The 26390-nt window shown below is 36.9% G+C and overlaps 2 protein-coding genes across 6 annotated transcripts; one reads left to right on the top strand and one right to left on the bottom strand.

The window, feature by feature from the left end:
• Nucleotides 1-159: 159 nt before the first annotated feature.
• LOC137965678 (transcription factor GTE6-like) lies at nucleotides 160-9635 on the top strand. Of its 4 annotated transcripts, XM_068811988.1 has the most exons (10): nucleotides 160-504; nucleotides 634-713; nucleotides 2144-2273; nucleotides 2676-2891; nucleotides 3156-3233; nucleotides 3398-3622; nucleotides 7653-7751; nucleotides 8172-8230; nucleotides 8792-8942; nucleotides 9305-9635. In XM_068811988.1, the coding sequence occupies exons 3-10, from the start codon at nucleotides 2151-2153 to the stop codon at nucleotides 9467-9469; spliced, it is 1116 nt and encodes a 371-aa protein (XP_068668089.1). In that variant the 5' UTR covers nucleotides 160-504; nucleotides 634-713; nucleotides 2144-2150; the 3' UTR covers nucleotides 9470-9635. The 4 variants fall into 4 exon arrangements, with proteins under 4 accessions (XP_068668089.1, XP_068668088.1, XP_068668091.1 ...); XM_068811987.1 differs by lacking the exon at nucleotides 634-713; XM_068811990.1 differs by lacking the exons at nucleotides 160-504; nucleotides 634-713 and adding an exon at nucleotides 1180-1561.
• A 146-nt stretch (nucleotides 9636-9781) lies between these two features.
• LOC137965676 (pentatricopeptide repeat-containing protein At4g04790, mitochondrial-like) lies at nucleotides 9782-26235 on the bottom strand. 2 transcript variants are annotated; one of them, XM_068811985.1, is made up of 16 exons: nucleotides 25982-26235; nucleotides 25771-25827; nucleotides 24617-25264; nucleotides 22505-22684; nucleotides 22236-22300; nucleotides 19508-19615; nucleotides 19167-19280; nucleotides 18051-18146; nucleotides 13179-13277; nucleotides 12877-12996; nucleotides 12605-12709; nucleotides 12316-12480; nucleotides 12112-12242; nucleotides 11955-12024; nucleotides 10087-10304; nucleotides 9782-9993 (listed from the first exon to the last, which is right to left on the bottom strand). In XM_068811985.1, exons 1-16 carry the CDS (start codon nucleotides 26229-26231, stop codon nucleotides 9825-9827), a joined length of 2595 nt encoding a protein of 864 aa, XP_068668086.1. In that variant the 5' UTR covers nucleotides 26232-26235; the 3' UTR covers nucleotides 9782-9824. The 2 variants fall into 2 exon arrangements, with proteins under 2 accessions (XP_068668086.1, XP_068668087.1); XM_068811986.1 differs by having other exon boundaries at nucleotides 12115-12242.
• Between the last annotated feature and the right edge of the window lie 155 nt (nucleotides 26236-26390).

Here is a 26390-nt window from a genome sequence, read left to right as displayed (position 1 = left end):
AGGATATAGAAGAAACCCTTTCCTCTTATTATGCATAGCTCCTCAACGTGCAAAAGCTTTTTGTTTGAAGAGTTAATTACACTTCATGAAAAACTGTAAGACTTTATATGGCCCTCGTGTAATTATTCAGTCTCACTTTCATTATTTGGCATAGGCGAAACGCATCAGGCTCTCTTAATTGAGAGAGCTTGTAATCCTCGGAACGTGTGCATCCCGGTTCTAGCTGAGTTTGTGCTTGTGGAGAGCTTGCCCGAGCTGGAATCCTAGTATTGGACGATTGCCATATCGGAGGAGCCAACTTCTTCTCCCCTTCAGATTTTGTCTGGTGAATGAGAAAATTCAGAGAAGGGGAGCGAGTAGAATGATGTAAGGGAGAAAATTTTACTGTTTTTCTCCCAGTTTCTCTCAATCCATACCTCCCAACTTGTTTGTGACATTTGTGACATCGAGGAGCTTCTATCAGAATCCTTGCCGAGAGCCTTTGCATACCTTTACCGATTACAGGTACTCTCCCACTTCCTCTCTCGCTAGCTCGCTTGGTCTCTCTCCCTCTCCTTTTGTCCAGATTTTGAGAGAACAAGCATCTTATATTTCTTCCTCCTTTATTTCCCCTTATCTCGTTTTCCGAACCAGCAAAGAAATAGCAGGCTTCTCTCACTTCATCCACAGTTCTCCTTTTGTATCAAGCTTCGTCCGTTATTCTCATTGGATTGGTATATTTTTTCTGTTTTTTACTTTATTTCGCTTTATAATTCTATTTTTATCACGTATTTGCCTCTGTGCGCAATTCTGAAAACACGTGGAAGTTGGAACCAACTATTATGTTGGTGTATCCAAACAAATATACTATCTGAAGAAGAACTCTATTGTTTCGGAGGTAATCTGGATCAAATTCCTTCAAGCACTTTCCTCAACCTTTTGTGGCTATGTTTATCCACTTATATCATACTGTGGTCTTTTGGTTCATCATTATGGGTCTCCAAAGATATCTTACTTGACACGGAAAATTTATCTTGGAATAACCTTTTAACTTTAAGATATATAATATCTAGTTATGTTCTTTGCTAGTTCAGATAACACTTAACAAGCTGTTTTGGATAGCATTAACTTGTACAGCATTGATTATTTGCTAAGAATACCTAATAGAGAACAGAGTGCAGCGCTCTGTCCTCTGGTCATTCAACATAGAAAGAAAGAGAGTTGGTAATGGAGGTTATAGATTGTTATGGTTAATATGAGACATAACATTTGTTTATAGATAAGCCAAAGGTAGAAGGTTCAGGCCTGTCTTAGAAATGTAAATTCCTTTATATTGTTCTCTTTTTGACGTGTAAAATGACCATCTTGTGGAATATTGATCTTCATCATTATCTGGAACGAAGATCCTCATCTTGTTGGCCAGGGGTTCACTGTTCTTTCTTTAGGCATTGTTTATGCTGTAGAGTTGTAGAAGATTATTTTTCTTTTTTCTTTTTTAGTGCTGTAGAGGCAGACAATGAGGATTTGGTTGATGGAATGCTGAATGCTAATGATGAGGTGAAGAAAGATTTGGTCTAGAATGGTGAGTCCATACTTGTGGAGTTATCAGAGCTCAATTGAAATGACACGTTTGAGGTGGTGAAGTTCATGCCATGAACTTCATGCTGCATTAAAAAATAAAGAAGGAGCCCACCTATGACAGGTTGAAGGTCTAATGCTTCCATTTTCTCTCTGAGTGACTCAAGACTGGTTTCAGGGTGCAGCTCTCCACGAAATCATAAATTTGTATTTTCTGCTTTTCTGCTCATGAAGTCTCTTTAATAGTTTCTAGCGCATCAATTTCACTCCATACATCACTCAACCCACACCTTGCATTTATATAGAAGACCTTGTGTGTATTTGTTGTTTCTTTCTCTAAAAATTAGGAGGGAAGTTGATACATCCATAGGTTCATGTTTTTCCATTTGTTAGTTTCAACATGTAGATGGTTGACTATTTTTGTGATACTTTAAGGGATAGTTAGAAGTTCCAGTTATTTATATCACTCTATTCTTTCAAGCATGGAGAGAATTGTTCATTCACAGAATTTCTTTTGTGCTATTTGACATCATTTTTTTCCCTTTTTTAGTTTAGCTGGGCTAAAATGCTTATTTTGGCCATCTAGATAAGGCATGGTTATGGTGATTTTGGGCACAATGGATGGTGTTATAGCTGGTGCAAACGCAATGGATGAAATTAAAGAAGTTGAAATGTTCAAACACCAGTTCGATGACATGGTGACTAAGGTCGATGAGGTATTGGTTCAATACTTAAATTTTCATTTAAGTCATAATTCATTTCAAAGTTTTATCTTCTATTCTAAGACACTTGAGCCACTCCTTTTCACCTATCTATAATAGTATGCTTTTTGTAAAATGAGAAACAAAGTGCTCAATTTTACTAGTTCGATCACTGCTACTGATGATTCCAACCTTCACTTACCATGAATGGGTGTCTTTCATATTTATATCCATAACCTTAACTTCTTTTTGTGAAATAAATTTCAATTGCATTTGACAGCAATTTTGTGCAATGAGTAGGCATAATAACTCTTATGGATGTTAAGCTAAAAATCTTTGATTGTCAAGGTTTTATGCATTTCTTGTGGAGTAACCGCAGAGTGGTAGTTGTCTAATAAAGGGTTATTTCATTTGCAGCTTGAGCAAAGAGTGAATGAGATATCACAGTTTTATTCATCTATCAGTAAAAAGCAAGCAAACAACTCTAAAGGTAGTTCAGTTGTGAAAGAGAGGGAAAAGGAAAAACAGATTGCCAACAGTAAGAAGCTACCACAAGATCCAGCTCGTAGGGAAGCCGCCTCTGCAAAAAGAATGCAAGAGCTGATGCGTCAATTTTCCACAATATTGCGCCAGGCATTTTTTTTTTTTTTGAATGAAGATGTTTTTTTTTCTTCAGGCATTTGCTAGAACTCTTTTTTTAAATGTTTTAATGTGTACCATGTGGCATTGCCTATTAAGATTGGATTATGTAGTTTCTGTTCTTTTTTACTCTTTATTTATTGTTAAACTTTTGACATGGATATGTCATCAATTTGGGTGCCCATATCCCTCGTATTAAATAACTTGTAGCAACATGTTTACATGCTTTTCATTACAAGGTTCATCTTTCTTTACCAGATCGCACAACACAAATGGGCCTGGCCCTTTATGCAACCGGTAGATGTAGAAGGTCTCGGTTTACATGATTATTATGAGGTAAAAACCATGTCTCCTATTAGCATCCTTCTTCCTAAGGGCTTTTCACCTAAGAAAATCAACTGTCAGTCATGTTTAATCTAGAGTTAGAAATTGTCGTGGTACATACTGGCCCTGTTTCAGTATTATGTGACTTGTTTAAAACTTTATGAGATGTATTTCAGGTTATTGAGAAGCCTATGGATTTCAGTACAATTCGGAACCAGATGGAAGCAACAGATGGTACAGGATACAAGAATGTCCGCGAAATTTTTGCTGATGTGAGACTAGTTTTCAAAAATGCAATGACATATAATGATGAGAAGAGTGATGTTTATGTCATGGCCAAAACATTGCTATCCAAGTTCGAAGACAAGTGGCTGCAACTATTACCTAAAGTTATTGAAGAGGTATGCCTATTTATGCAAGTTCTTTCTTCTGGGTCTGGTGCTGATTTTTCTTTTCCAGATTACCCTTCAATGTAGTTCATCTGAGATGTGTTAGAGATTACGTTGGAATGTTTTTTGTAAATAAGTAAAAAAAAAAGAAAAAAAAAGCCTAATGTAAAGGATAAACAGGTTAAGGAATTTCTTAATGCCTTTCCTCTACTTTATGGAGATGATGTGGGTGGAAAATTATAACGTTTTATGAAATATAATAGGAATTATAAATTTCACACTTGGTCTTTCTAGAGAACTTGTTAGACATTTTTCTAGAGATCTATAATTTGCATCAGTTTACTACTCCAACCCTTGTAGTTAAATGGATGTGCTAATATTATTGTACCATCTAGCCCCAAAAAAAAAAAAAAATTCTTCAAATAAGTTATATATTGCACCAAACTAAGTGATAGAAATGGAGATACTTAAGGGTATACAATTATTATTTGCAGTGAGGTTGCCGGTGTGGTGTACTTTCCCTACTCTTTGACCCAAAAAAATTATGTAATGGAACATCTGGCTTAACATTTTTGTTTGAAAACTTCCGATTGCTTTTATTGAGGAGAGCTAAGAATACAAGGGTGAACATAATTCTACCATCCTTATGGGAATACTTGGTGGGTTTTGTTGAGTGGGAAAAAGTCCCACTTTGAAAATTGAGAAGAAAAGTTAATTGGTTGTAAGGTTGAGCAATAGGAGTGGTTAGTCATTTTGGGATAAAATCGGGCTCAACTCAAAACTCAACATAGTATCAGAGCAGGTTGTGTGTGTGGATCAAGGCCCATATCTATGTATTATGGGCTCTATAAGGTAGGAGTTTGTGTGTTTTAAACCTTAAAGGTAGGAGTCTGTGTGCCCCATAAGAGGGTTTATGCCCATGTTTCAAGTCTGTTATGTGTAAGCCTGGACGTTAGAGGGAGTGTTGGATGGAAAAAAGTCCCACATTGAAACTCGAGAAGAAATAAGGTTGTGCAATAGGCCTCATAAGTGGCTAGTCATTTTGTGATGGAACTAGGCTTAATCCAAAACTCAACAATTTTGTTCAATTAGAGCTCCATAAGAGCTTATTATCTCCCTTTGAGGTGAATGTAAATGAATGCATCATTGTAAATGTGAAAGCTATGTAAAAATGAAATTGGATGCATGAAAAGTAAAAAAACACATCAATTTTACGTGGTTTGGCCCCGGAAGTCTAATCCACCTAAGGAAAGAGAGAGGGGGGAAAATCATTGGATTAGAGTGAACTTTCCATGCCTATTTATTGGCCAAGATGGGATAAATCAAGGATTCAAATTTCCTTGATTTGTGAAACCAATTACTTCATTTGAATAATCAAGTTATCAAGAGATTTTTCTCTTGATTTTTTACAATGAAGACAAATCAATCTCTTGATTGATTTTTTTTTGGGAAAGGATGTATATATTAATAGAGAAAAATACGGAGGTCAAGGGAGCAAATCCCTAACAACAAGAAATTGAAGGGATGCTCCCTGCTTGGCAAGCACATCAGTTACCGAATTTGCAGATCTCGGAATGTGAGACCAAATACTAAAAAATTGAGAGGCAATATTTAGAATCTACTGAAAAGTGTCCCAATGGGGGATGCACAATCGCACCTACCAATAACCACATTCGAGTCTCCTTCAATGTGAAGAAGGCCACTACAGTTGACTCTGAAAACACGAAACCCATTGAATCAGAAATGCCTAATGGGCCAGCATAAGAGAAACACTGATTACCGGAGGGATCTGATATAACTCCCCCAAAGCCAGCAATCCCGGGATTACCGAGAGAAGAACCATCCAAATTCAACTTTAGAAAACCAGGCTCTGTAGGGGTCCATTCCTGCATGATTGGGACCTTGGTGCCAATCCGCATCTTATCCTAGTTGCTCCAATTATCTCGGATAGAGGAACCCACAAAGGAGGAGAAAGCCTTCTTCGTAAAAAGCCAAGAGGAGATTTGACCTGACACGCGATCAACAACTCTTACTATAGATTCACATTTAGCATCAAAACGCCTACAGTTGCGTTCATTCCAGAGCCCCCACGGAATAAAACTAATATAGGCAGAGATCATTAGCTTTCCAAGCCTAGGAAGGGAATACCAATAAGCGACTTTCTAAAGGTGATCAGATCTACCGACATACAAAATTACAACCCTGTCTTACAAAGGATAGAAGTCCACACATTCTACGCAAAAGAACACTATAGTAGGATGTGGCTGGTAGTTTCGATCTTTGAGTTGCAAAAAGGGCAGAGGATCAATAGAAGGGTGGCCTCTCCGTCTAAGCACATCTGCCATGAGTATCTTTCTTTGGCAGACACTCCACATGAAGAATTTTACCTTTGGTGGGGCACAAAGACGCCATGCAAAGTATATCTCATGCTCCCTTTGATTTAAATGTCAGCCATTGATGTATCCGTAAGCAGAGGACATAGAGAAGATACCGCTTTCTTCAGGCCACCAAATGAGCTTGTCCACCGTTGAAGGTCTTAGTCTAAAAGAATGCAAAGATTCCATCAACCGACTTACCTTCAAAGCCTTAGGATCGTAAAGACCCTTCCGGGGTGCAAGCTCAAACCATCCCCCTCTAAAGCATCGGCTACCGATATCTCCCTTTGTAAAGAGAGGAGAAAAAGATTCTTAAACAAGGTCTGTAGAGGTTCCTGTCCCGCCCCCCAATCCTCCCAAAATTTTAAGGATCTACCGTTTCCGACATAAAATTTGATGGCTGAGGTGAATTTAGGATAAATTAATCTGCCAACTTATTGGATAAATTAATTACAAAAATCACATGAAAATATTTCTCTCTTGACATCCCCTCTTAAGTTGAGTTGGGGTCGAAAAGAAATTTAAACTTGTAATCTTCAGGATAGAGCATCCATCTTGTGAAGGGGAGCTTCTTGTGCTTGGCATTATTGATGATGCAGTAAAATGACACTGGTGATAAAGAGGAAAGCTTGATGATGCGTTGATGATTTCAGAAGTGACCCATCCATCTAGCACATCCTATCTTTGTCATGTGAAAAGGCGTTTTATACAAGTGAAGAAAGTAAAGAGAAAGTGTTATGAAAAGTGAAAAGTGAGATAGGAGTATGAAATGGAATTAAAAAAGAAGGAAAGATAAATGATGGATTTTTTTTGTGTTTTTTTAAAATGACATTGGATATGAGATTCAGAGATTGTGTTTATTACACCTCCTTGATTGATTTGTCATTAATTTTTCCAATGCATAGAAATTACACAAAAATATTTCTCTTAACAGTAAATGGGGTTCTTACACTTAATATCCCACCACCAGTGCACTTTCAAAAGTGTTTCTTCTGTTCTCAAATTTATATATTCCTAAAGCCATTAACTTGTTCACAAAAGAAGAAAATCTATTGATTTTTTTTTTCTGTACTTTGAAGTAGTTAAAATATATAAATAAACCTAGAAATATTTTACTAAAAGACATCCAACAATACATTATAAATTCAAAAGGTTGTCTCATCTCTTCACTCTTGAATCCTGAGGGATTCAAAATCCAATATAATGGCATGTTTTCAGATCAGCAAAGTTTGGTGTATCTAAGACTTCTATTGTCAGTGGGGACTCTATTCCCCTTGGAGCTTGACCCTTTTGTTCTTTGCCCGAGTAATGGTTTTGCCATATTTAAAACAAAAAGATGCCATTTCTTCTTGGTTCAAATCATTTCTCCAGGAGAACAGCAACTCTCTCTCTCTCTCTCTCTCTCTCTCAACACTTGGCTTCTTGCTTACCAGACTCATTGTGGAAAACTCACCCATCATTTTTCTGATTTTTGTCCTTAAAAAAATGATCGAAAATGCTTTGTCTGTCTCATATTATTGGGAAGTTATGATCTCATTTCATATGATATGGGCAAGTTTATTCTAGCTTCATCACTGTACAGATTTGAATATTCACTTCACTTTTATCCTGTATGAGTGGGTGAAAACTGATGGTCTTTCTTACAAGATGGTAATGGTAACCAACAGGAAACAAGGCGAAAAGAAGAGGAGGCAGAAGCCCAAGCAGATATGCAGCTTGCACAAGAGGCTGCTACAGCTAAACTGGCCAGAGATACAAGTATAGAGGTATCTTCTTGAGCGCATTCACTGCATATAAAAAGGGTAGGATAGTGCACAGAATGTCCTTTTTAATGCCTACAAGGAGCAGATAAGGATTTGTACTAAAAAATGGATGGTTGGGTGGGTGAGCTTGCTTACATAAAACGTAGTTCTTTGATTGCTCATTAATGTAGTCTTCCTTCAATAGTGGAGTACTGCTGTTTCTGTCCATCGGCTTGGTGTTCTGGTTATCGTTCCGTTTCTTTTCTTTTTTAGAACGATATGGTTATCTTATTATCCGCATCGCTCTAGTTGTTTTTGTCCATGTAGCTTGGTGTTTTGGTTATAGTTCCACTTCTTTTCTTTTTTAGAACAACATGATTGTCTATTATCTGCACAACACTATTGTGGATATCTTCCCACCAAGTTGTTCTATGATCTTTGCAGTTTTGTGACCTTGATTCCCGTTTGGAAGAGCTCAGAGAAACGATTGTTCAGAAATGCAGGTATTTTTTGTTTCTCATGGTTCACGAATCTGTATGACTAAGTCTGTTTTTCTTTTGCTCTCTAGGAAAAATAATAAATAAAGTCATCAGCATGTTACATTTTTTGCACCCTCTCTAAGCAACTGCCTACCTTTTTTGTTTGCTTTTGATTGCATGGAATCAGTGCAATTAAAGTTTTTACAATGATCCTTGTTCAACTTTGTGTTTGTTTTTCTGACTCTCTTTGGTTTCATTTTCCTTTTTACTTTGATTTTATAGTTATCTCTCTAGGATGTCTGGAGCAGTTCTTCTATGTTGTGATAAACTGTCTGATTGTGGGCGCAAGTGTAAAACTATGTGATAAACAACTTGGAACCTTTTTTACTCAAAATGCTGCTGAATTCTTGAAAATTATCTTACATATTTTATGGTCAAAATTTTGGATATTCTCTTTACTTACTGCATTATGTGAGTGTCAAGCTGGGTTTCTGTAAGATCGCATCTTCTCAGCTGAAAATGCCCATTCATGATTTTTCAGCTACGATAATATGTACAGCTCACAGATTTGAATGTTCTGTGCAGAAAAATGACCACGGAAGAGAAAAGAAAGCTCGGATCAGGCCTCAGCCTATTATCACCAGAAGATCTCAACAAGGCACTTGAAATAATTGCCCAAAGAAATCCAAACTTTCAAGCTACTGCAGAGGAGGTTTATCTTGACATGGATGCTCAGGTTAGTAATTTCTCATGTAAAAATCTGTGTAATTTCCTCAAGCGGTCAGTTGACAAACAGACGCCAATTTGAAGTTCAGTTCTCCAGGTTCAAACCATCTTTATGGACCCTGGATTGCCTCTGAAATATCAGCTCGGTCACCATTCAGAGAATAAAGAAGAAAAGAATAAGTCTAATCCAGATTAGAGTTGTGTCATGTAACAGACTTTTATTAGAACTTACCGGCTATTATTTTTAGCGGAGAAGAGAGATGCTCTGAGGAAGTTTGATAGTTCTCATCTGGCATATGAGCTCCTTTGTCAATGCATTTTTTTTGTTTCATGCATTTAGTAACTTTGATGTACCTCTGGCTCATTCTACAGAGCGAATCCACATTGTGGAGGCTCAAATTTTTTGTGAGGTCTGCACTGGAAGCTCAGGCAAATACAACCGCTACCAAGGGTCAAGACAACTCCAAGCGCAAGAGAGAGATTTGTGATGCCCTTGCCAAGACGGCAAAGAAACGAAGTAAAAGGCTTTCTACCTGATTTGTTGCAAGTTTTCCCAGCTACTCATACCCTTAACAAATACCTTCTGGAGTGCTTCATAATTTTTCCATTTCTTCTGGCCCATGCAAAGTTAATTGCAGGAAGCTTTTTTGTAAATATGTGATTCTTTGACATAAATATATGGTGCACTCGAGATGTTATTGTTGGCATGCAGGACCGGTAGCAAGTGCACTGGGGACATTCCCAGTGAGCTCTCCGTGTCCTTAAATAGCTAGAATATCGATGACCATCCTGCTTAACGACTTATATCCAGTTTTGAACTGCAATTGTTGCTGAAAGGGTAAGCTCTAAGAAAGGACCGGCAGCTTAATTAAGCACTTGTTAATATAAATATTCAGGCCTTGATGGCCTGTTTGTTTTCTCTCTTTTTCACAGTGGATTCAGAGAAAGTTGTTTGACATGCCTTAACTATGCAGCGAACATGAGGATCATCTCTGGAGATTTTCCTCAGTATATCTGAGGCAGATTTCCGTTCCCCTGAGACCAACATGACTTGGTACAGCCTGTAGAAGGTGGATAGTATAAATTGAGTTGCACACGGTTTCATTAAAATAAACTTTGCAGAAAAATGTGACAATTCCGAAGGGCAGACTAACCTCAAGTAGGTTAAAATGTTCATAGGAAGACAAGCTTTTCCATATTCTCCCCAGACTTGCCAAGCACGATGTGGATCCTTTGCACTTGCACAGGCACTAAGGAGAAAATCAAGACTCGTCCGGGAAGGCTGAAGTTTGAGCTCATCCTTCATAATCTGGAGCAAGCTCAGTGCTATGTCCAAATCAATTGGTTCCCTCTCCAGGATTTCAGCAAAAATCTGATGCATGATTTTACAAGACGTCGCATGAGAAGGGGGTAAATGTCGTGAGCCATTAGCTGGTTATAGAGGTATAATCAATGAAACATGACCTAACGCTCCAGCAAATGCAACAACAGAAACATTACGTAGCAACTTATTACATTCAAATAAAAAAGACATGAATCAAGTGCCATATGCAAGAGAGTTCCTTGGTGAAAGCCATTCGCATATGTCATAGCATTACTTGATAAATCTAGAGAAGACATGAATCAAGGATGGACTCAACCCTTTGAACCAAGGGTTTCAACATCCACTATATTAAGCAATGTGATCATAGTAAACAAAATCAAGAGAAGGGAGACTTGTTATCTAGGTTCAATCATTTAAAAATATGAGATTTGAGGATTTAACACATGGAACAAATTTTGGATGGATTAAGACTACCATAATGAATGTTATTCAATATGCCTGCTGAAAAAAGGAAGTGCAATAACCTACCAATGAGTTAGTAGACTGGCGGTGGTTTAGCAAAATGTTGGATGGTCAAAAGGTACAATCGACATAACAAATGTGTGAGAAAACTAGTGTTGAGTGGAAAAAAGTCTCATATTGAAAAGTAAGAAGAAAAGTTAATGGGTTACAAGGTTGAGCGATAAGCCTCTTAACTAGTTAATCATATTGGGACTAAACCTGGCTTAACTTAAAGCCTGACAGTTTTTTAAAAAAAAAAAAAAACTAGAAAAAACAATAAATAGGAGACTAATGAAGAGAAAAGAAGGAAATAAGGAGAGAAGAGAGACTGAAAGAGAGCATTGAATAGGCTCTCATTAGGTCTGTACACGACCCCTCTTCTTATTAAATGTTTGAGATATAATTACAGAATTATCCCTCTTGAACATAACTCCTTATAACTTCCTAACCACACCTCTAAACAATATAAAAACTGAACCATAGACATCTCAACATTCTAAACATGACAGTACTGTCACTGAAGTACACAATCAATGTAAAATGACTAAACTACCTTTACACTAATGTAAACAACTAGGAAGCACAAATTTTCAAAGAGTAAATACAAGAACAGAAATTACCAGAGATAGGCACAAAAAAAGGAGACTTTTATGAGACACCTAGGATTTTTGGTGGATGCCTTAAATAGGAGAACCTTGTGAGATGTTTAGAATTTTTGGCAGATGCCTTAAAAGAGAATGTGCATTCTTAAAAAAATAAATTAACGGGAACAGTGAATACTAAATGGTTTCATAAATCTTGGTTGGTAAATCAACAAAAAATAGAATAAAATGACATTCAGAAAAGGAGATAAGTTCAGTGGCCAACCCCACCACAGTTTGAGAGAGGCTTCCAAGAAGAAGAAGAAAGTTTTTTCACATGATGACAACCCAGAGTGCAACAAAAACTTCCTTTCACCTATGTGAACTTCCTACTTCCTATATGCAAGGAAGATTCTGCAGTGATAAAGGCCTTATGCTAATCAACAGAAAAGAAGTCCTCTACAGGATATTATATTATATACTGATTCTCTGCAATTCAATGGTTCTATGGCATGCAAATGGGCTTTCTAGCTTTAGTGAATGCAGGTGCATTATTTGTGAAGCGTGCCCCAAAGTGTCAATGAATTCAAAGACTGGAATTCAAGTAGATTAGTACCATATCAAAAACGGAACCAGTTGATGATTCGTCTTTCTCCTTGAGCTGCTTGAGCAAGTCTACAGTGCAACTGAACCCAAAAAAAAAAAAAACATATGAAAGATATAGAAAGGAAAAGCAACCAGAATTAGCAGTAACATAAAGAAAATTAATCAACAACCTGAGATGCTTATATCGAACACAGTAGAGGACAACTCTGGAACAACCATCGAACCAGTAACCTGAATCCTTCAACCCTTCTAGCAGCTCAAGCAACTTATCCAATTGCCCTTCAGACCGGAGGTACTCCTGCCATTAAGTAAGAACAAGAAGGCTCATATCATAGTCTCCAGGTGAAAAAGGGAAATTCAGTAGGACATACAATTAAGCTGATGATAGCCTTAGGCTCCAGTTGGCATCCAGTTTGCTTGACTTCCTCATATATTTTTAGTGCACATAGGATTTCCCCATTGAAAGCGAGAGCTGATGTAAGTGCACTTTTTATCTCATTGATGCTTTTAATTGGTATCTCTGGATCCAGAAGTACCTGTGGCAACAAATTTAGCCCTGACAACTCTAAAATACACAGCTTTAGCTGGGTGTCTCAGCTTAGGGATATCCCTGTCTACTGCAGCAATAAGTAAACTCAAATGAATTCATACAATGCATACCTGTTTTGCCTTTTCAAATTTCCCAATATTTGCATAAGCATTTACTAGTGCCATGTAAATATGCTTTGTGACCAGAACTCCAGCACGTTTGATATCTTCCATATACTACAAACAGTTAACATATGCTGCTTTAGATTGTCAATTGGAATTATTGGAAAGCCTTTAGTCTAAAAGATAAAAGAAGTACGTGAATTTGAGTGAAAAATAAAAATCCTATAATTTGTAAGAAGTAGAAACTAGGAAAAAACTGCTCTCATAAACAAGCAATACACCTTATTGATATCATCTTCATTTTCACAATTACACAATAAATAGCTGAACGTCTCAGAATCTGGTTGAACTTTTGCACGTTCCATTTGTTTTAGAACCATCAGACCGCCATAAATGTTTTTCTGCGAGAGAAGTTTATTTCTGTCACAAATAGATTCAGTACATTTAAAAGGCAACAGATTACCTTTTCTATTCATGAATGCACATTTTATGTTCTCAATTTCATATAAGTCTACTTTAAACAGCAGAAACAATTGTCAAAAAAGATGAAACCTATGATCTTAACACAAAGAAAATCACTTACCTCCCTAAAATAACCAGCCATGATAGCATTATACATATTTGGTGTTGGCTTTACATCCATCTCTTCCAGATCTTTTAGCATGTTATATGCACCTTCAAACTGCAACAAACAAAATAAAACATATCTTAAATTAAAGAGAACTTATTTGTGAACTACAAATAAAGAATAGTGCTAACTGCATGTAGTTAAGAAAAAGTTAACCAGGTCCAGAATATAAAAAAGAATAATACAAGACCCTCTTCTAAATGAAGACGTCCCAATAGCCAAAGAATTTACTTGAGATCAACTGAATGGTTGGGTTTTATTTTTCTTAAATGTGGAAAATCCACTGAAGTTAAATGCACAGTAAATTAAGCGAGCCAAATGCAAGGAGAGGCAAAACCGTAACCAAAAAGATTGTCTCAAGGAACTCTCAAGTAATTATATTTTGACTATTCGGTGTATTTACAGTGCCATGCAGGGTTGTATAAATTGATCCGAATACCAATTCGAAGTTCACAAGATCCATATCATCTCAGCTGAGACATAATGGTTGTCTGAGATTTGAGAAAGAATATCATTAAAAAATGTAAAAAAAATTTGAAGTATAAATAAATGGAAGAAAAAAATAAAACTGGATGCTTAAATATAAATTTGAATTATCTTTGCAATATATTAGTGAAACAGATGGTTTACTGAAGATGGATGCTTACTATTAAAAGTGCATAAGACACATTTAGTTAATCTAGCCATTAAAAGTACACAAATGGTATCATATAATGTTTCACAGAGTCAAATTATTCAATATGCACAAAAATACTTATAGCAGTGTCCAATAGGAATCACAAATAGCACAGGCTACAATAACATTTTTTGAGAGAGTGGTCTATAAAGTGAGGCAGATGCACAGCCAAAATCAAAGATGATTCAGTTCAGTCTCGCTAACATGGACAGTGGCATCGAACGTTTTTCTCATCCCAAATTTTATAATACTTCATGACCAGGTGTAGGAGTAAGATCATACGCAAAACTAATATACCCTATTAGTCCTTAGAAAGAAAAGTTATCTAATTAGTTAATAAAACAACAGATTGCAGAGAGGAAGAGAATTGCTCATTTTTCAAAAACAAAAAAGGATATGTTCATAATTACATATAGCAAAGCGTCCAATACGAAAATATCACCATTAGCATGGGCTATAATAATGTTCTGTGATCGATTCATCTAGGAATTGAGACAGACACCACTATTAGTGTTAGGGGTGTAAACAGTATACAAAAGAAACAGAATAAGCTATTCAATATACCATTCCGATCAGTATACAGATGGAATGGAATAAGCTATTATATATTCCATCCAAATTGCCATTTGTACCATTTCCATTGTGTTCAATTATAGACATAAACATGCCATTTTCATTTGCTTACCTAGTTACAGATGAGATAAATGGGTAAATAAATGGAAAATAAAAAAAAAATCGAAAAAGTGTTGGATGAGATTAGATTTATACTATATTTATTCGTTGTGATCTCATCAACAGTTGCTTGTCCCAGAAAAAAAACAAAAAAAAGTTTTTTTTAATTTAGAGGTAGATTTTTTATAAGAGAAAACGGTAAGATTTCCTCGTTGTTATTAAGCTTTGCATATGGAAATCAGAAATGTCTACAAACTATAGTTCATTCATATGCTCTCTGATTTCTAAAGGAAGTTTAAAGCAAGAGTAGAAACAGAAAAGTAAAATAAAGGCGATAGAAAGAGGAAGTTGGAGATGAAAAAGATAAAAAATTGACAACCTCTGTAAGTCATATATCTTGAACCAGATAAGGGACTACTCAAGAAAGTTGAGGAACCCTCCCTTCTTATTGGCAATTCAAGTGGTCATAATAGTTTCCTTTCCTGCCAAGAGGCCCTTTGTCTTTAATGACATCTCTTTGATCCAGTGCACCTCAAAGGCAAGACCAAGTTCCAAGAGGCAACACCGTGGTGGATGATGAAGACCATGTCTGGTTGGGAAAAATCGACTTGGAGCATTGTGGCACTGATGAGCTTGACTTGGATGAGATTGGATTTGTATGGATAGAAAAAGATAGGGAAACCAAGATTGAAGTAAATGAGAGGAGTTTCAAAGTCACTCAGTTGTTGGTAGCTTGGAAGACTAGATGTCGAAGGGAAAGGGAGGGAATAGGACAGGAACTTAGCATTTTATAAAGTAAATTTACTTTCACCCCTTCAATCTTAAACAGTAATCTGTAATTGGTAATCAGGTATGGAATCACTATTACCTGATTCCATTTCGTTTAATAAATGGAAAACAGTAAACGAGTAAAACTACCCGAGTATTTAACCGGGTAAGATTCTTTGTTTTTGTTCTATTGTTAAACAGGTAAATTTGACCACCCTAATTCTTTTTGGACCCAGAAATCAAAGACAATTTAGTTGAGAGCCTCACAAAGTTGGACAGTGGAATTGACTTTTTTCTCATCTCCAATTTTACAATACTTCATGACCAAGTTTAGGAGCAAGGTCATATACCAAACTAATATAACTAATCATAATCCTAGATTCCACAAAAATTATTGGATTAATATTGCAGGCATCCCGAATTATGCTTTGTCTTTTATGCTTTGCCCTGCCTCGATTTGTAATGCCATGGACAAGTTAAAAAGACGATTTCTATGGAGAGGATCGAGTGATACTTTAAGTACCATTTGGTCAAATGGGAGGAAGTCTGCCTGCCAAAAAATATGGGAGGTTTAGGGATTCGGAAATAGAAGGATATGAACCAAGCTATGCTCTTAAAATGGATTTGGAAGTTCAACAATGTTTCTTCTAATCTTTGGAAGAAAATGGTATCTGTTAAGCTTGGCTGTCCTTCTCCTTGGTGGACTACAGGAGGCACTCGGAGATGCTTATCTCCAATTTGGAGATCATTATATCTACTTATTCCCAAATTTTCTTCAGCCATCAGATTCTATGTTAGTAACAGCAGATCTTTAAATTTTTGGGAGGATTGGTGGATGGGACAGGAGCCTTTAAGTACCATTTGGTCAAATGGGAGGAAGTCTGCCTACCAAAAAATATGGGAGGTTTAGGGATTCGGAAATAGAAGGATATGAACCAAGCTATGCTCTTAAAATGGATTTGGAAGTTCAACAATGTTTCTTCTAATCATTGGAAGGAAATGGTATCTGTTAAGCTTGGTTGTCCTTCCCCTTGGTGGACTACAGGAGGCAATCGGAGATGCTTATCTCCAATTTGGAGATCATTATATCTATTTATTCCCAAATTTTCTTCAACCATCAGATTCTATGGTGGTAACGGCAAATCTTTAAATTTTTGGGAGCATTGGTGGATGGGATAGGAGCCTTTACAGTCAGCATTCAGGAACCTTTTCCTCCTATCTTTACGAAGGGAGATGGTTTGAGCTTGCACCCTAGAAGGGGTCTCTCTGATATTGAGGCTTTGGAGGCAAGTAAATTGATGGAATCTATGCAATCCTTCAGATTGAGGCCTTTAGCCGCTGACAAGATGATTTGGTGGCCTGATAAAAGAGAAACTTTCTCCGTGTCCTTTGCTTACAATTTTATTAATGGTTGGCATTCAAATCAAAGGGATCATGAGATTTTCTTTTCATGGCGTCTTTATGCCCTGCCAAAGATAAAAAATTTCATAGAGAGCACCTGCCAAGGAAAGATACTCACGACAGATGTGCTCAGAAGAAGAGGACACCTAGCTATTGATCCTCACTGCCCTCTCTGCAACTTTGAGGTCCAAACAGCCAATCACATCCTGCTTCAATACTCTTTCTTGTGGAATGTGTGGACATCCATCCTCAGTGAGATTGGGTTGCAATTTTTTATGCCAGTTTGATCTGATTTCTTTCAGTAAGATGCTCATTGGTACTCCCCTTCCTGGGCTTGGAAAGCTTATGATATCCACTTGCACTGGTTTCATTTCGTGGGGGCTTCGGAATGAGCGTAACCGTAGGCATTTTGATGCTAGAAATGATTCCGTAGTAAGGGTTGATGATCGTGTGTCGGGCCAGAACTCAGTATGGCTCCTTACAAAGAAGCCTTTCTCCTCCTTTGTTGGTTCATCTATCCGTGATAATTGGAGCAACATTGCAAAGATGCGGTGTGGAACCAAGATCCCAGTCATGCAGGAATAGACCCCCCCAGAGCATGGTTTCATAAAGTTAAATTTTGATGGTTCTTCTCTCGGCAATCCCGGAATTGCTGGCTTTGGGGGTGTCATCTCGGATTCCTCCGACAATCAATGTTTGTCGTATGCTGGTCCGTTAGGTATTGCCGACTCAACGACGGCTGAACTCCAAGGTCTTCTCAATGGGCACTGTGTTTTTAGAGACAGTTATAGTGGTTCTCTTCACATTGAGGGGGACTCAAAGGTGGTAATTGGTTGGTGCGAATATGCATGGTCTCGCATTCCGAGATCTGCTAACTCAGCAACAGATGTGCTCGCCAAGTCGGGAACAACCTTTCAATCTCTTGTTGTTAGAGATATGTTCCTTGGTTCTTTGTAATTTTCTTTGTTAATATATACAACCTTTTCAAAACAAAAAAAAAAGAGGAAATATTCATTCAGCTAATAGAATTTCTTGAATCTCCTTCAATAAACAATGAGCCAGATCATTTCTCCAAGAGAGCCTTTTAATTACTTCCAGCAACAACAACACATCCTACAAGTACTACCTTTTCAAGAATTTATCAAGAAATACATTCCTTTCATAATGAAAATCAATAAATAAATTTTGTGCATATCAACCCATGTATAAGGTAAAACATAATCTATGTTAAAATAAACAATTTATATAAGCTGCCAAAAGAACAAGAAGATTTGTGAAAGAATGTAAAATGGAATAATATATAGACTTACATCTTTCATCTTCACATGTAAACATATCATGTTCTTGATAGTTTCGCCTTTTGGCATCAAATTGTGGCGCCGCATCACAGAGTAAATTGGACGAACCTTTTGATCATAGAGTATAAGTGTAGTTAAAACAATAACACAAATGCCTTAACTAAGCAGATCTCAACAAGTGGATATGCATACAAGAATAGACATCAAAAGCATGCACAACAAATGTAAAGGAATAAGCATCACAGGTCAGTGCTAGATAAAGAGTAGTTTTAGAAATACAAAGTCACAACCATCAACCTCTGCTAACAGTGATACAATGTCACAACCATCAACCTCTGACAACAGAAAAACCTGTATATCTAATTATACTTCAGATGGATGTATGATATTTCAATCTTTTTTGAAGAAAAGTTAGAAAGCCTGAAGTTATTCCTCTAGTATTTGCATTGAAATGTTTGTCATACATGTCATATGCAAAAGTGCAGGTCCTTTTGGGAAACATTATAAAAATTTCTTATCCCTTTTTCTGTTTTTGAGGGAAAGTTCTCCACTACCATCATCATCAGTATAAATTAAACTTTGACTCCGTGCTGGACTCTGCTACATTTTCCACCATCCAATTTATTTTGTATGCCAGGTCAGTCATTACATCTGCCTCTCTCATGTCCCCCACAGGAGTAGCCAAATTATTATTGGCCCTCTTGCTACTTTCTTACTTCCATTATCATGATACAGAACTTTTGGCCCCACAATTTTTTTAGTGACACATGAAATATTACGTAGAGCAATAGAAACCTTGACACAAATTTTTTAAACAAATTAATTACAACAGCCTTGAGCTTTCTGTCAATCTAGGCCACTAAACACATGCATATTTAGAAGCAAACTGTTGTCTTCTCCAGAAGAAGCTTATGCATTGCTCTTTACAATAAGGAAACATTAAAAATTGGCAATTCAAAAAGTTGGTTGTAACTGGCACAAAAAGTTTTTTTTTTTTTTTCATGACAAGTGTCGAGTGGAATCAAGGCAGTGTTAGGAAATAGTATACGTCAAAACAGCATGAACCACCTCAGAAGATTTCGTTTCCATGTAGATTAGAAATGGAAAGAGCCTATACATGAAGCTTACCAAATCAATATCACAGCTCTTCTCACTTGCACATAAGATAGGGTTGAAAGTATCAGCTGAAAGGGCCAAACCAGATTGACACATTAAGTCTACTACATCAAGGGCTGCATGGACCTGAAATAGTATTATAATGAAAGGGTTGAGCACTAACGCCTTCAGAAAACAGAATAAGAGAAATATTCTAGGCTAAACTGTATCTTGGCTAATGAACACAGAACCCCTAGATTTTGTACAATTTCTACTGACTACAGTTCAGTTATGATAATTAAAAACAAACTATTTTGAAGATTTCAGATGAATATCACCAGAAAACCTTTGTTCTTCAGGATAGCACTACTTACCTTTAGTAAACTGCAACAATACATAATGAGATTTTCATATGCTGCTGCACTGGATTCCACCTCAAGCTTCTCATGCAAATATTTGACTTTAGAAATGACTTCTTCAACCTTCAATGTGCAAAAGTTGCAAGTCAACCTTCCACAAAAAAAAAAAAAAAAAAAAACTGTGAACAAGTGAGAAACATGAAACATTTTCCTTTTATGCAGATCCTATCCAGCAATAATCTCTAATTCGAGCCTTTTCCTGTGATAATGCATATAGGGCTATCTTTTCTCGCATCTGTGCTTTGAACTAACAGCAAAATTCTGGACTAGAGCTATTCAGTCTCAATCACTCAAGTCTATACCACCTTACACGGCCTTCTTCTAATTTCTCACCTAAAAGAGCAACTCAATCAAAGCTCTAACATTCGAGCAAACTGACAGACATCTCATCACAGCATATCACGAAGCACCTTGTTCAAGCTGCGGGATTGGCTCCATCGAGTTCAATTTCGACAGAAGTTCTTAAGGGACCCTGGCCCTGCAGGTTTTAGAGGGTTATTTTGCAATAGAGGTGGCTCTACCATCATCGGAGACCAAACAGGGTCTCTTCTACTCACTTCTTCAGGTTCAGCAGGCTTCATTAACTCTTCGAAGGCAGAAATACTGGCCCACCTGGAAGGTACCTCTACACTAAAAACTTTCAGCACTGATGATAATAGAAGGAGATTCAGCAGCTGCTGCGATCTTTTGGTTTACAAATGGCAAGCCCCCACCCTGGAAATTGAGGTACACATTTGATGAAATCTCCTCTCGACATTCTGGTAGAAAGATTACATGGCACCACGCACTGCATGCTGCTTACTCATTCACTGAGCAACTGGTGAAAGAGGGTGTTTCCCACTCTCCATTAGTAACTGGAACTTCTCTCTAGCTTTAAGCTTTGGGCTTCAGCCCTGTATTTCTTTTCATTTTTATGCTTCCAGTGTTCAGATTATTTTGCATCTTATTATTATTATTATGTTTTTGTACTGCAGGAGAAATTTTATTAGGGGGTAACCTATAATTCTTTAGCAATAAAGCTATTCACCATTTCTCAAAAATAAAAATAAAAAGACAAACATCATCTCTTTTGTTGCTATTAGACACACAACCCCTCATGTTATTTTGGGGGACTCCTCCATGGTTATTTCTTGGTGTAACAAGGAGTCAGACCACCTGGAGATTGCTGACCCAATATAAGGAAATCAGAGACATCTCTAGTGACCTCACTTAAGTAGTTAATTTAAAAGGGATAGAGAACGTACTTTGACCTCTAACACAACTGCCATTCTGACAGCAGCTACTTCTCTCATCTCTTTCCTTCTCTCCTCTTTCTCTGTTCTATTCCCAGCATATTTTTCGGAGTTTCAAATTGTAAATGCTCAGTATCTCTAACATGATCCCTCAGCTGTGGCTGAGATAATAAAAATGATCACCACAAGTTACTTTCTCACTCTAATGAAGATTTTTTCTCTTGACAGTCTCTAATGAACAGTTTCGGTAAAAATACTCCCTAAGAAGTTGATCTGGTTCTCTAAACAACCTCATATCCTGCAAAAACAAAACACATTACAGTAGTTCCAGACACCATTGTCTGATTACACTCTCATGAGAGGAGGCGAAAATCAGAAGCAATTTAGTCAAAGCTCATTTGAAGCTTATTGGACAGTAATGTGATAGAAATATTTGTCGAACACTTTCAGGAGAGGAGGCGAAAAGCATAAACAATTTAGTCAAAGCTCATTTTGAAGCTTATTAAACAGTAATGTGATAGAAATATTTGTCTTTTTTTAAAACAATAATGCATATATCATATAACTAGATTTTTTTTAAATGAACTGTATACCTAAAATTAACTCCATAAATTGTTTTTTTTAGGGCAAGGAGAAAGAGAATTCATTAAGAAAGCCCAAAAAAAGGGCAAAAAAAGTACGGAAGAGGCAATAGGTTAAAAAAAGAAAATAAAAAAACTAACAGGAAAACAAAGATACAACAAAGAAAACAACACATCATAAAGGGAAGGAAGTTCCAATAGCAAGGTGTTGGTAGGTAACCCCCCCCAGCCAAACTGTTACCCACTTGGCACCTCCAAGAAGGTGCTGCCAACAAATGTGTCCAGATCTAGTAATGTCCCTCATCAGAATACTCCAAGAACGTCAATAACTTCATATATTGTGAAACATCATAATATTTATTCTAAAAAAAAAAAATTCATATTCCTTGCAAAAGACTTCTCGGAATTATGCTGGGAGTTGTTACATCGATAACCAATTCCTCCATTGGGATTGATCAGATTCCATTCCATTGCTAGGTTGCCTTTTGAGGTCATTTTCCAAGTTCAATCATGTAACTTCTTACTTTATCTCTTGTCAATAAGTCAACAGCCATCAACAGAATTGCACTATGAAGTTAGATAAAAGATGCCTAAATCATTGAATCATAAAGATCATAACACCTAAAAATTTTTAATTTGTCATTTCTAATTTTGTCTATCCTATTGCAGCATAAGAAGAATGCCATTGAATATTTACTAATGCCCAGAAAAAAGTAGATGAAACACCCAATAACAAATGTTACATCAACATTCATCAATATTCTAATAGCATTAGAAACCTAAAAATCTCAACAGCTAATGATTAAACATGCAAATATATTTGACATGTAAGTATGACAAATGCCAGATTTATCGTGTAAAGTTCCTCACCACTAAATTTGGAATATTACTTGCATATTCAAAGATGAAGGATGAGATATCCTCTGCCGCAGGTTCTGTACTAAGCAAATAATGCATTTAGTGAAAAACAAAAAGGAAGCATAGGTTTTTAGTAAAAAATAAATCCAGAAATACAGATTTTCCTTTTATCATTACTGCAAGCATATAACTAGCATCAGACCCCCCCAAATGAAAGATTTTATGTAACTTTTACAACCAGATAATGGCTTTTACTACAATTAAAATTTACAAGCATTTACCTGACTTCTTTAGTGCCATAATGAGGTCTTCTGCGTGGTCTTCCAGTAGCAATCTTCCCATGGATTTAAATACATTTGCTATATATTTTGTTGATGACATTTTAGTAACATCTACCATCTCCAACATTTTCAAAATATCTTTCTCTCGATCTCTTTCACAGAAGGCCAACAAATAGTTTTCTGCCAAAAATAAATAAATAAATAAATAAAATAGAAATTATAAATTCTAACAAAACTGCTATGAAATGAGCAAGATGATGTTCTGAAATTTTTGAATACCTAATATTATATCTAAAACCAGTATGTCAGACATTGTCAGTTAACTTATCTGGTTATTTTTTATGTTCTACAATAACGGTATACTTGACATTTTCACATGCTTTCACTCAAGTCCATGAAGATATCATATTTGTGCTCGAATTCATTGAACTATTTGTTCACATTTCTTTTACTTTCCTCTTACGTTACTAATTTACCTTACAAGGTGACAGAGAATATCTAATTGCTCTCCTATTCTCACATCTCTTCTCTCATTTCTTGTCTTATTTCTCCTTTTTTTTCTCATCTTTCCAAGTTGAGGATCAATGTTCAGGTCCATCCTGAAGGGTCAGAAAGTGTAAATTGCAGAAATTTCGTAACATTTCTCTGTCTAAGTTGCTCTACAACTTACAGCCCAAACATTTTCCAGTTGTTTAATTGAAAAAGGAAAAAAAAAGCAAGACCAATAGGTACAGAGACCAAAAATCAAGCATAGTTGTAAGGGGTGCCCTCTTTGATAGTATGCTACTTGCCTGTGGCATCATTTCTGTTAAGTTGGGTCCAAGGCCCTATCCCAAAATGACTAGTCAACTTAAGAAATCTTTTTCCCAACTAATAAACTCAAGATCTTTGTATTCACTAATCTATGTGGGACTATTCCTTAACACTCCCCCTCACGTGTAGACCATCTTTTGTAGCTCTACAAGTGGATAATTTAGGAATAGGCAATTTAGGTGTAGGCCCTCTTTTGTGGCTCTAAAAGTGGATAGTTTTAGGTGTAGGCCCTCTTTTGGGGCTCTACAAGTAGATAGTTAGGTATAGGCCCACATATGAGTACCTGCTCTGATACCATGTTAAGTTGGGTCCAAGGCCCTATCCCAAAATGACTAGTCAACTTAGGAAACCTCTTTCCCAACTAATAAACTCAAGATCTTTGTATTCACTAATCCATGTGGGACTATTCCTTAACAATTTCCTTTAAACTTTTAGCATAGTTGTTGCTCAGAATTCCTTACCAATACCAGCTTTATACAACATCAAGCACCTTCCCAACAAAGAAGTTTCATTTTTGTTGTTCAGTTCATTTTTTTTTATTTTTTTTTTGTTGATAACTTCTTGTTGTTCAGTTCATTTCATACTACAACACAACAGAACATAGATCCAGATCTTGATCTGAAAAGAATACACAACAGGTCCTACAACACAATGCAAGAGCCTAAACTTTTCTTCACCAAGGACCATATGCTAGTACTTGAGCCACTTCTTCTCTCCAACTCACACTTAGAGCTGGTTAGATCTACCTTTTACAAGCACTAATTTGGTGCAGTTTATTCTATACTACAGCACAACAGAACATTAGAGCTAGACATTGATATTGATCTGAAAAGTGCACACAACAGGATTCAAGAGCCTAAATTCTTCACCAAGCATGACGATATGTTGACAAGAAGAGACATTTAATTCAACCACTTTTTGTGTCCCCAACTCACACATAGAGCTGGTCTGATTTGTCTTGAACGAGCATTCACTAATAACTGGGCTGACCCAACAGATGGCTCTGAAACATTCTTTTTTTTAATGTTGCACCCCATACCTTGGAAAGATTTGGACCAAAGACCTCAGGTTAGAACACAACCAAACCCAACCCCACCCCCCCAAATAACACCAACACACATGCCTCTAGTGTGGCCATTGCGGCAAAGGCCTGATCCACCAATCTTTACTGAAATATGAAAGACCATTTCTCAAAAGCATGACGAAGCAGATCTAAGATCAAATTCACCACAAAAGAAATACTACAGCGCTAGATGAATATATCATTAAAAATAATTATAATGGGTATCACATACATACCAGCTACCCCATAACACTGGTCCTCACCACCAACATTGATGGAACTGCAGAGTTCACTAATTTTATCTTCATTTTTCACATGTATCCAAAGAAGCATCTCATAGTACCCTAATCTGGATATATAATCTGCCTTGACATCTTGAATCAACTCCTTAAAAAGATGGAATTCTTGCTCCATTGACATATCAACTAAATAAATAAGAAAAGGATCATAAGTTTCTTCCTCCAATGGGAATCCTTTTTCTTTCATCGATTTAAAGAGTTGGAAAGCCTTGTAAATTTGATCCAGTGATTCTTCTTCATCAGGACTCCCCCTCGCCTTCTCTATGCAAACTTTTATCAAAGCATTGTACTCCTTAACGCCAGTTTCTCTACCTAATTTACCAAAAATGTCAATAGTAGCATCTGTGCCAAGCTTTTGGGCACACATCCTTACCAAGCGCTCAAATCGGCGATTCTGTGTATTTTTGAAGATCCACTTTTGTTTTCTTTCCCGGGATAATTGTTTCCGCCGCTGTGATACGGAGGTGGGAGACACTGCTGAGAACCATGGAATGTCCAAAACATTATCGGACACATCATCAGATGGCTTCCCACAAATAGGTAATTCAGATGAAGGTAAGCTGGATGATTCTGAAATGTGTGTACCTGAGAATGTAAAGTTTCACATAATGAAGTCAGTCTCTTTCTGCACAGCAAATGCAATATTAGAATGACTGCAATATAGTGGATCAGTTCAGTAGTCTCCTAAATGGAACAGCCACTGTTTGGCTTAGCATTTAATGAACTAAGGTCCAGAATTCCCCCCAATACGGAAAATATGGTGAACTGATCAATGCCTTCAGATATCAGATGTACCAAGATAAATGAAAACAGAGATCACTATTCCGGATTTCAGACCTTGGCAGGTTCCTGACTGAACCACTAAATGGTGGAACCAAGATACTGACACATATTCTGCTGGAAGCAACAACTCCCAAATTTTCTGTAGCGTAACCAGCAAAAGAAATAAACGAAATCATAAAACAATAGTTTAATCAACAATAAAGAAGAAAAAGGACACGAGTGAAAATAAGAGGGAAAAAAAGACCTTGAAGACAAAAAAAGAAAATACAATGCAATTTAAAAAAAAAATAGATGGACGAACAACTTACGACATAAGATAGAAGAGATCTCCTTCAATATCTGGCTTGGTGAACGACCTGGACCATCTACAAGGGAAAGACAGGAAGTACCGTTAAAGCATACTACTAGACAAAAAAAAAAAAAAAACGAAGGCTCTAAAAACTGCTGTTTCTACGCGCAAAATCATACATTTCTGTCGTCCATACTATTACAATATCAAATTTAGATGAAGAAGGTTACCAGTAACAAGACTCGATTTTTCCGATGACAAAGAACTCGTTTCTGACTCAGACAAACCTCTGCGCAATTCCTTTGCAGCTCTCTTGGAAGTTCGAGAGCTCTGTTCTGCAGAAGTGGGGGAATCCGGCGACGAAAACAACTTCGTGATCGAAAGGATCTCGGAAGCTGCAGCCGCGTTGGGTTTCTTCAAATCCTTCTTTGTTGCAGAAGCGAAGACCGAAGACAGGGCCGTCAACTTTTTGGCGGGCATTGAATCACACTGCGTTTCGATGGATTAAACGTAGAGAACGACATACTCAGTATATAGGAGAGTGGGGAAATATCGCGACAAAGCTGTAGCCATTTGGTTGTTTGTTTGTTTGAATATCGGTTGTAGGGGTGGAGACGGGTCTGGTCGGGGTCGAGATTA

This window comes from Aristolochia californica, unplaced genomic scaffold (assembly GCF_029961685.1).
Source record: "Aristolochia californica isolate CCGP_79_NKW_82.1479 unplaced genomic scaffold, dmAriCali1.0.hap1 SCAF_5, whole genome shotgun sequence".
In the NCBI taxonomy this organism is placed as follows: Eukaryota; Viridiplantae; Streptophyta; class Magnoliopsida; order Piperales; family Aristolochiaceae; genus Aristolochia; species Aristolochia californica.
This window is presented reverse-complemented; position numbering and strand designations above follow the sequence as displayed.

Excerpts from the sequence above, each read along its gene's own strand:
- LOC137965678 (XM_068811987.1), top strand. The coding sequence starts at position 2,151 with ATGGTTATGGTGATTTTGGGCACAATGGATGGTGTTATAGCTGGTGCA. Across the intron at positions 3,234-3,397 it reads GTTTACATGATTATTATGAG|GTTATTGAGAAGCCTATGGA; the intron begins GTAAAAACCATG and ends GATGTATTTCAG. Across the intron at positions 8,943-9,304 it reads ATCTTGACATGGATGCTCAG|AGCGAATCCACATTGTGGAG; the intron begins GTTAGTAATTTC and ends CTCATTCTACAG.
- LOC137965676 (XM_068811985.1), bottom strand. The coding sequence starts at position 26,231 with ATGCCCGCCAAAAAGTTGACGGCCCTGTCTTCGGTCTTCGCTTCTGCA. Across the intron at positions 19,281-19,507 it reads ATTGTTGCAGTTTACTAAAG|GTCCATGCAGCCCTTGATGT; the intron begins GTAAGTAGTGCT and ends ATACTATTTCAG. Across the intron at positions 18,147-19,166 it reads AGAGCTGTGATATTGATTTG|GTTCGTCCAATTTACTCTGT; the intron begins GTAAGCTTCATG and ends TATGATCAAAAG.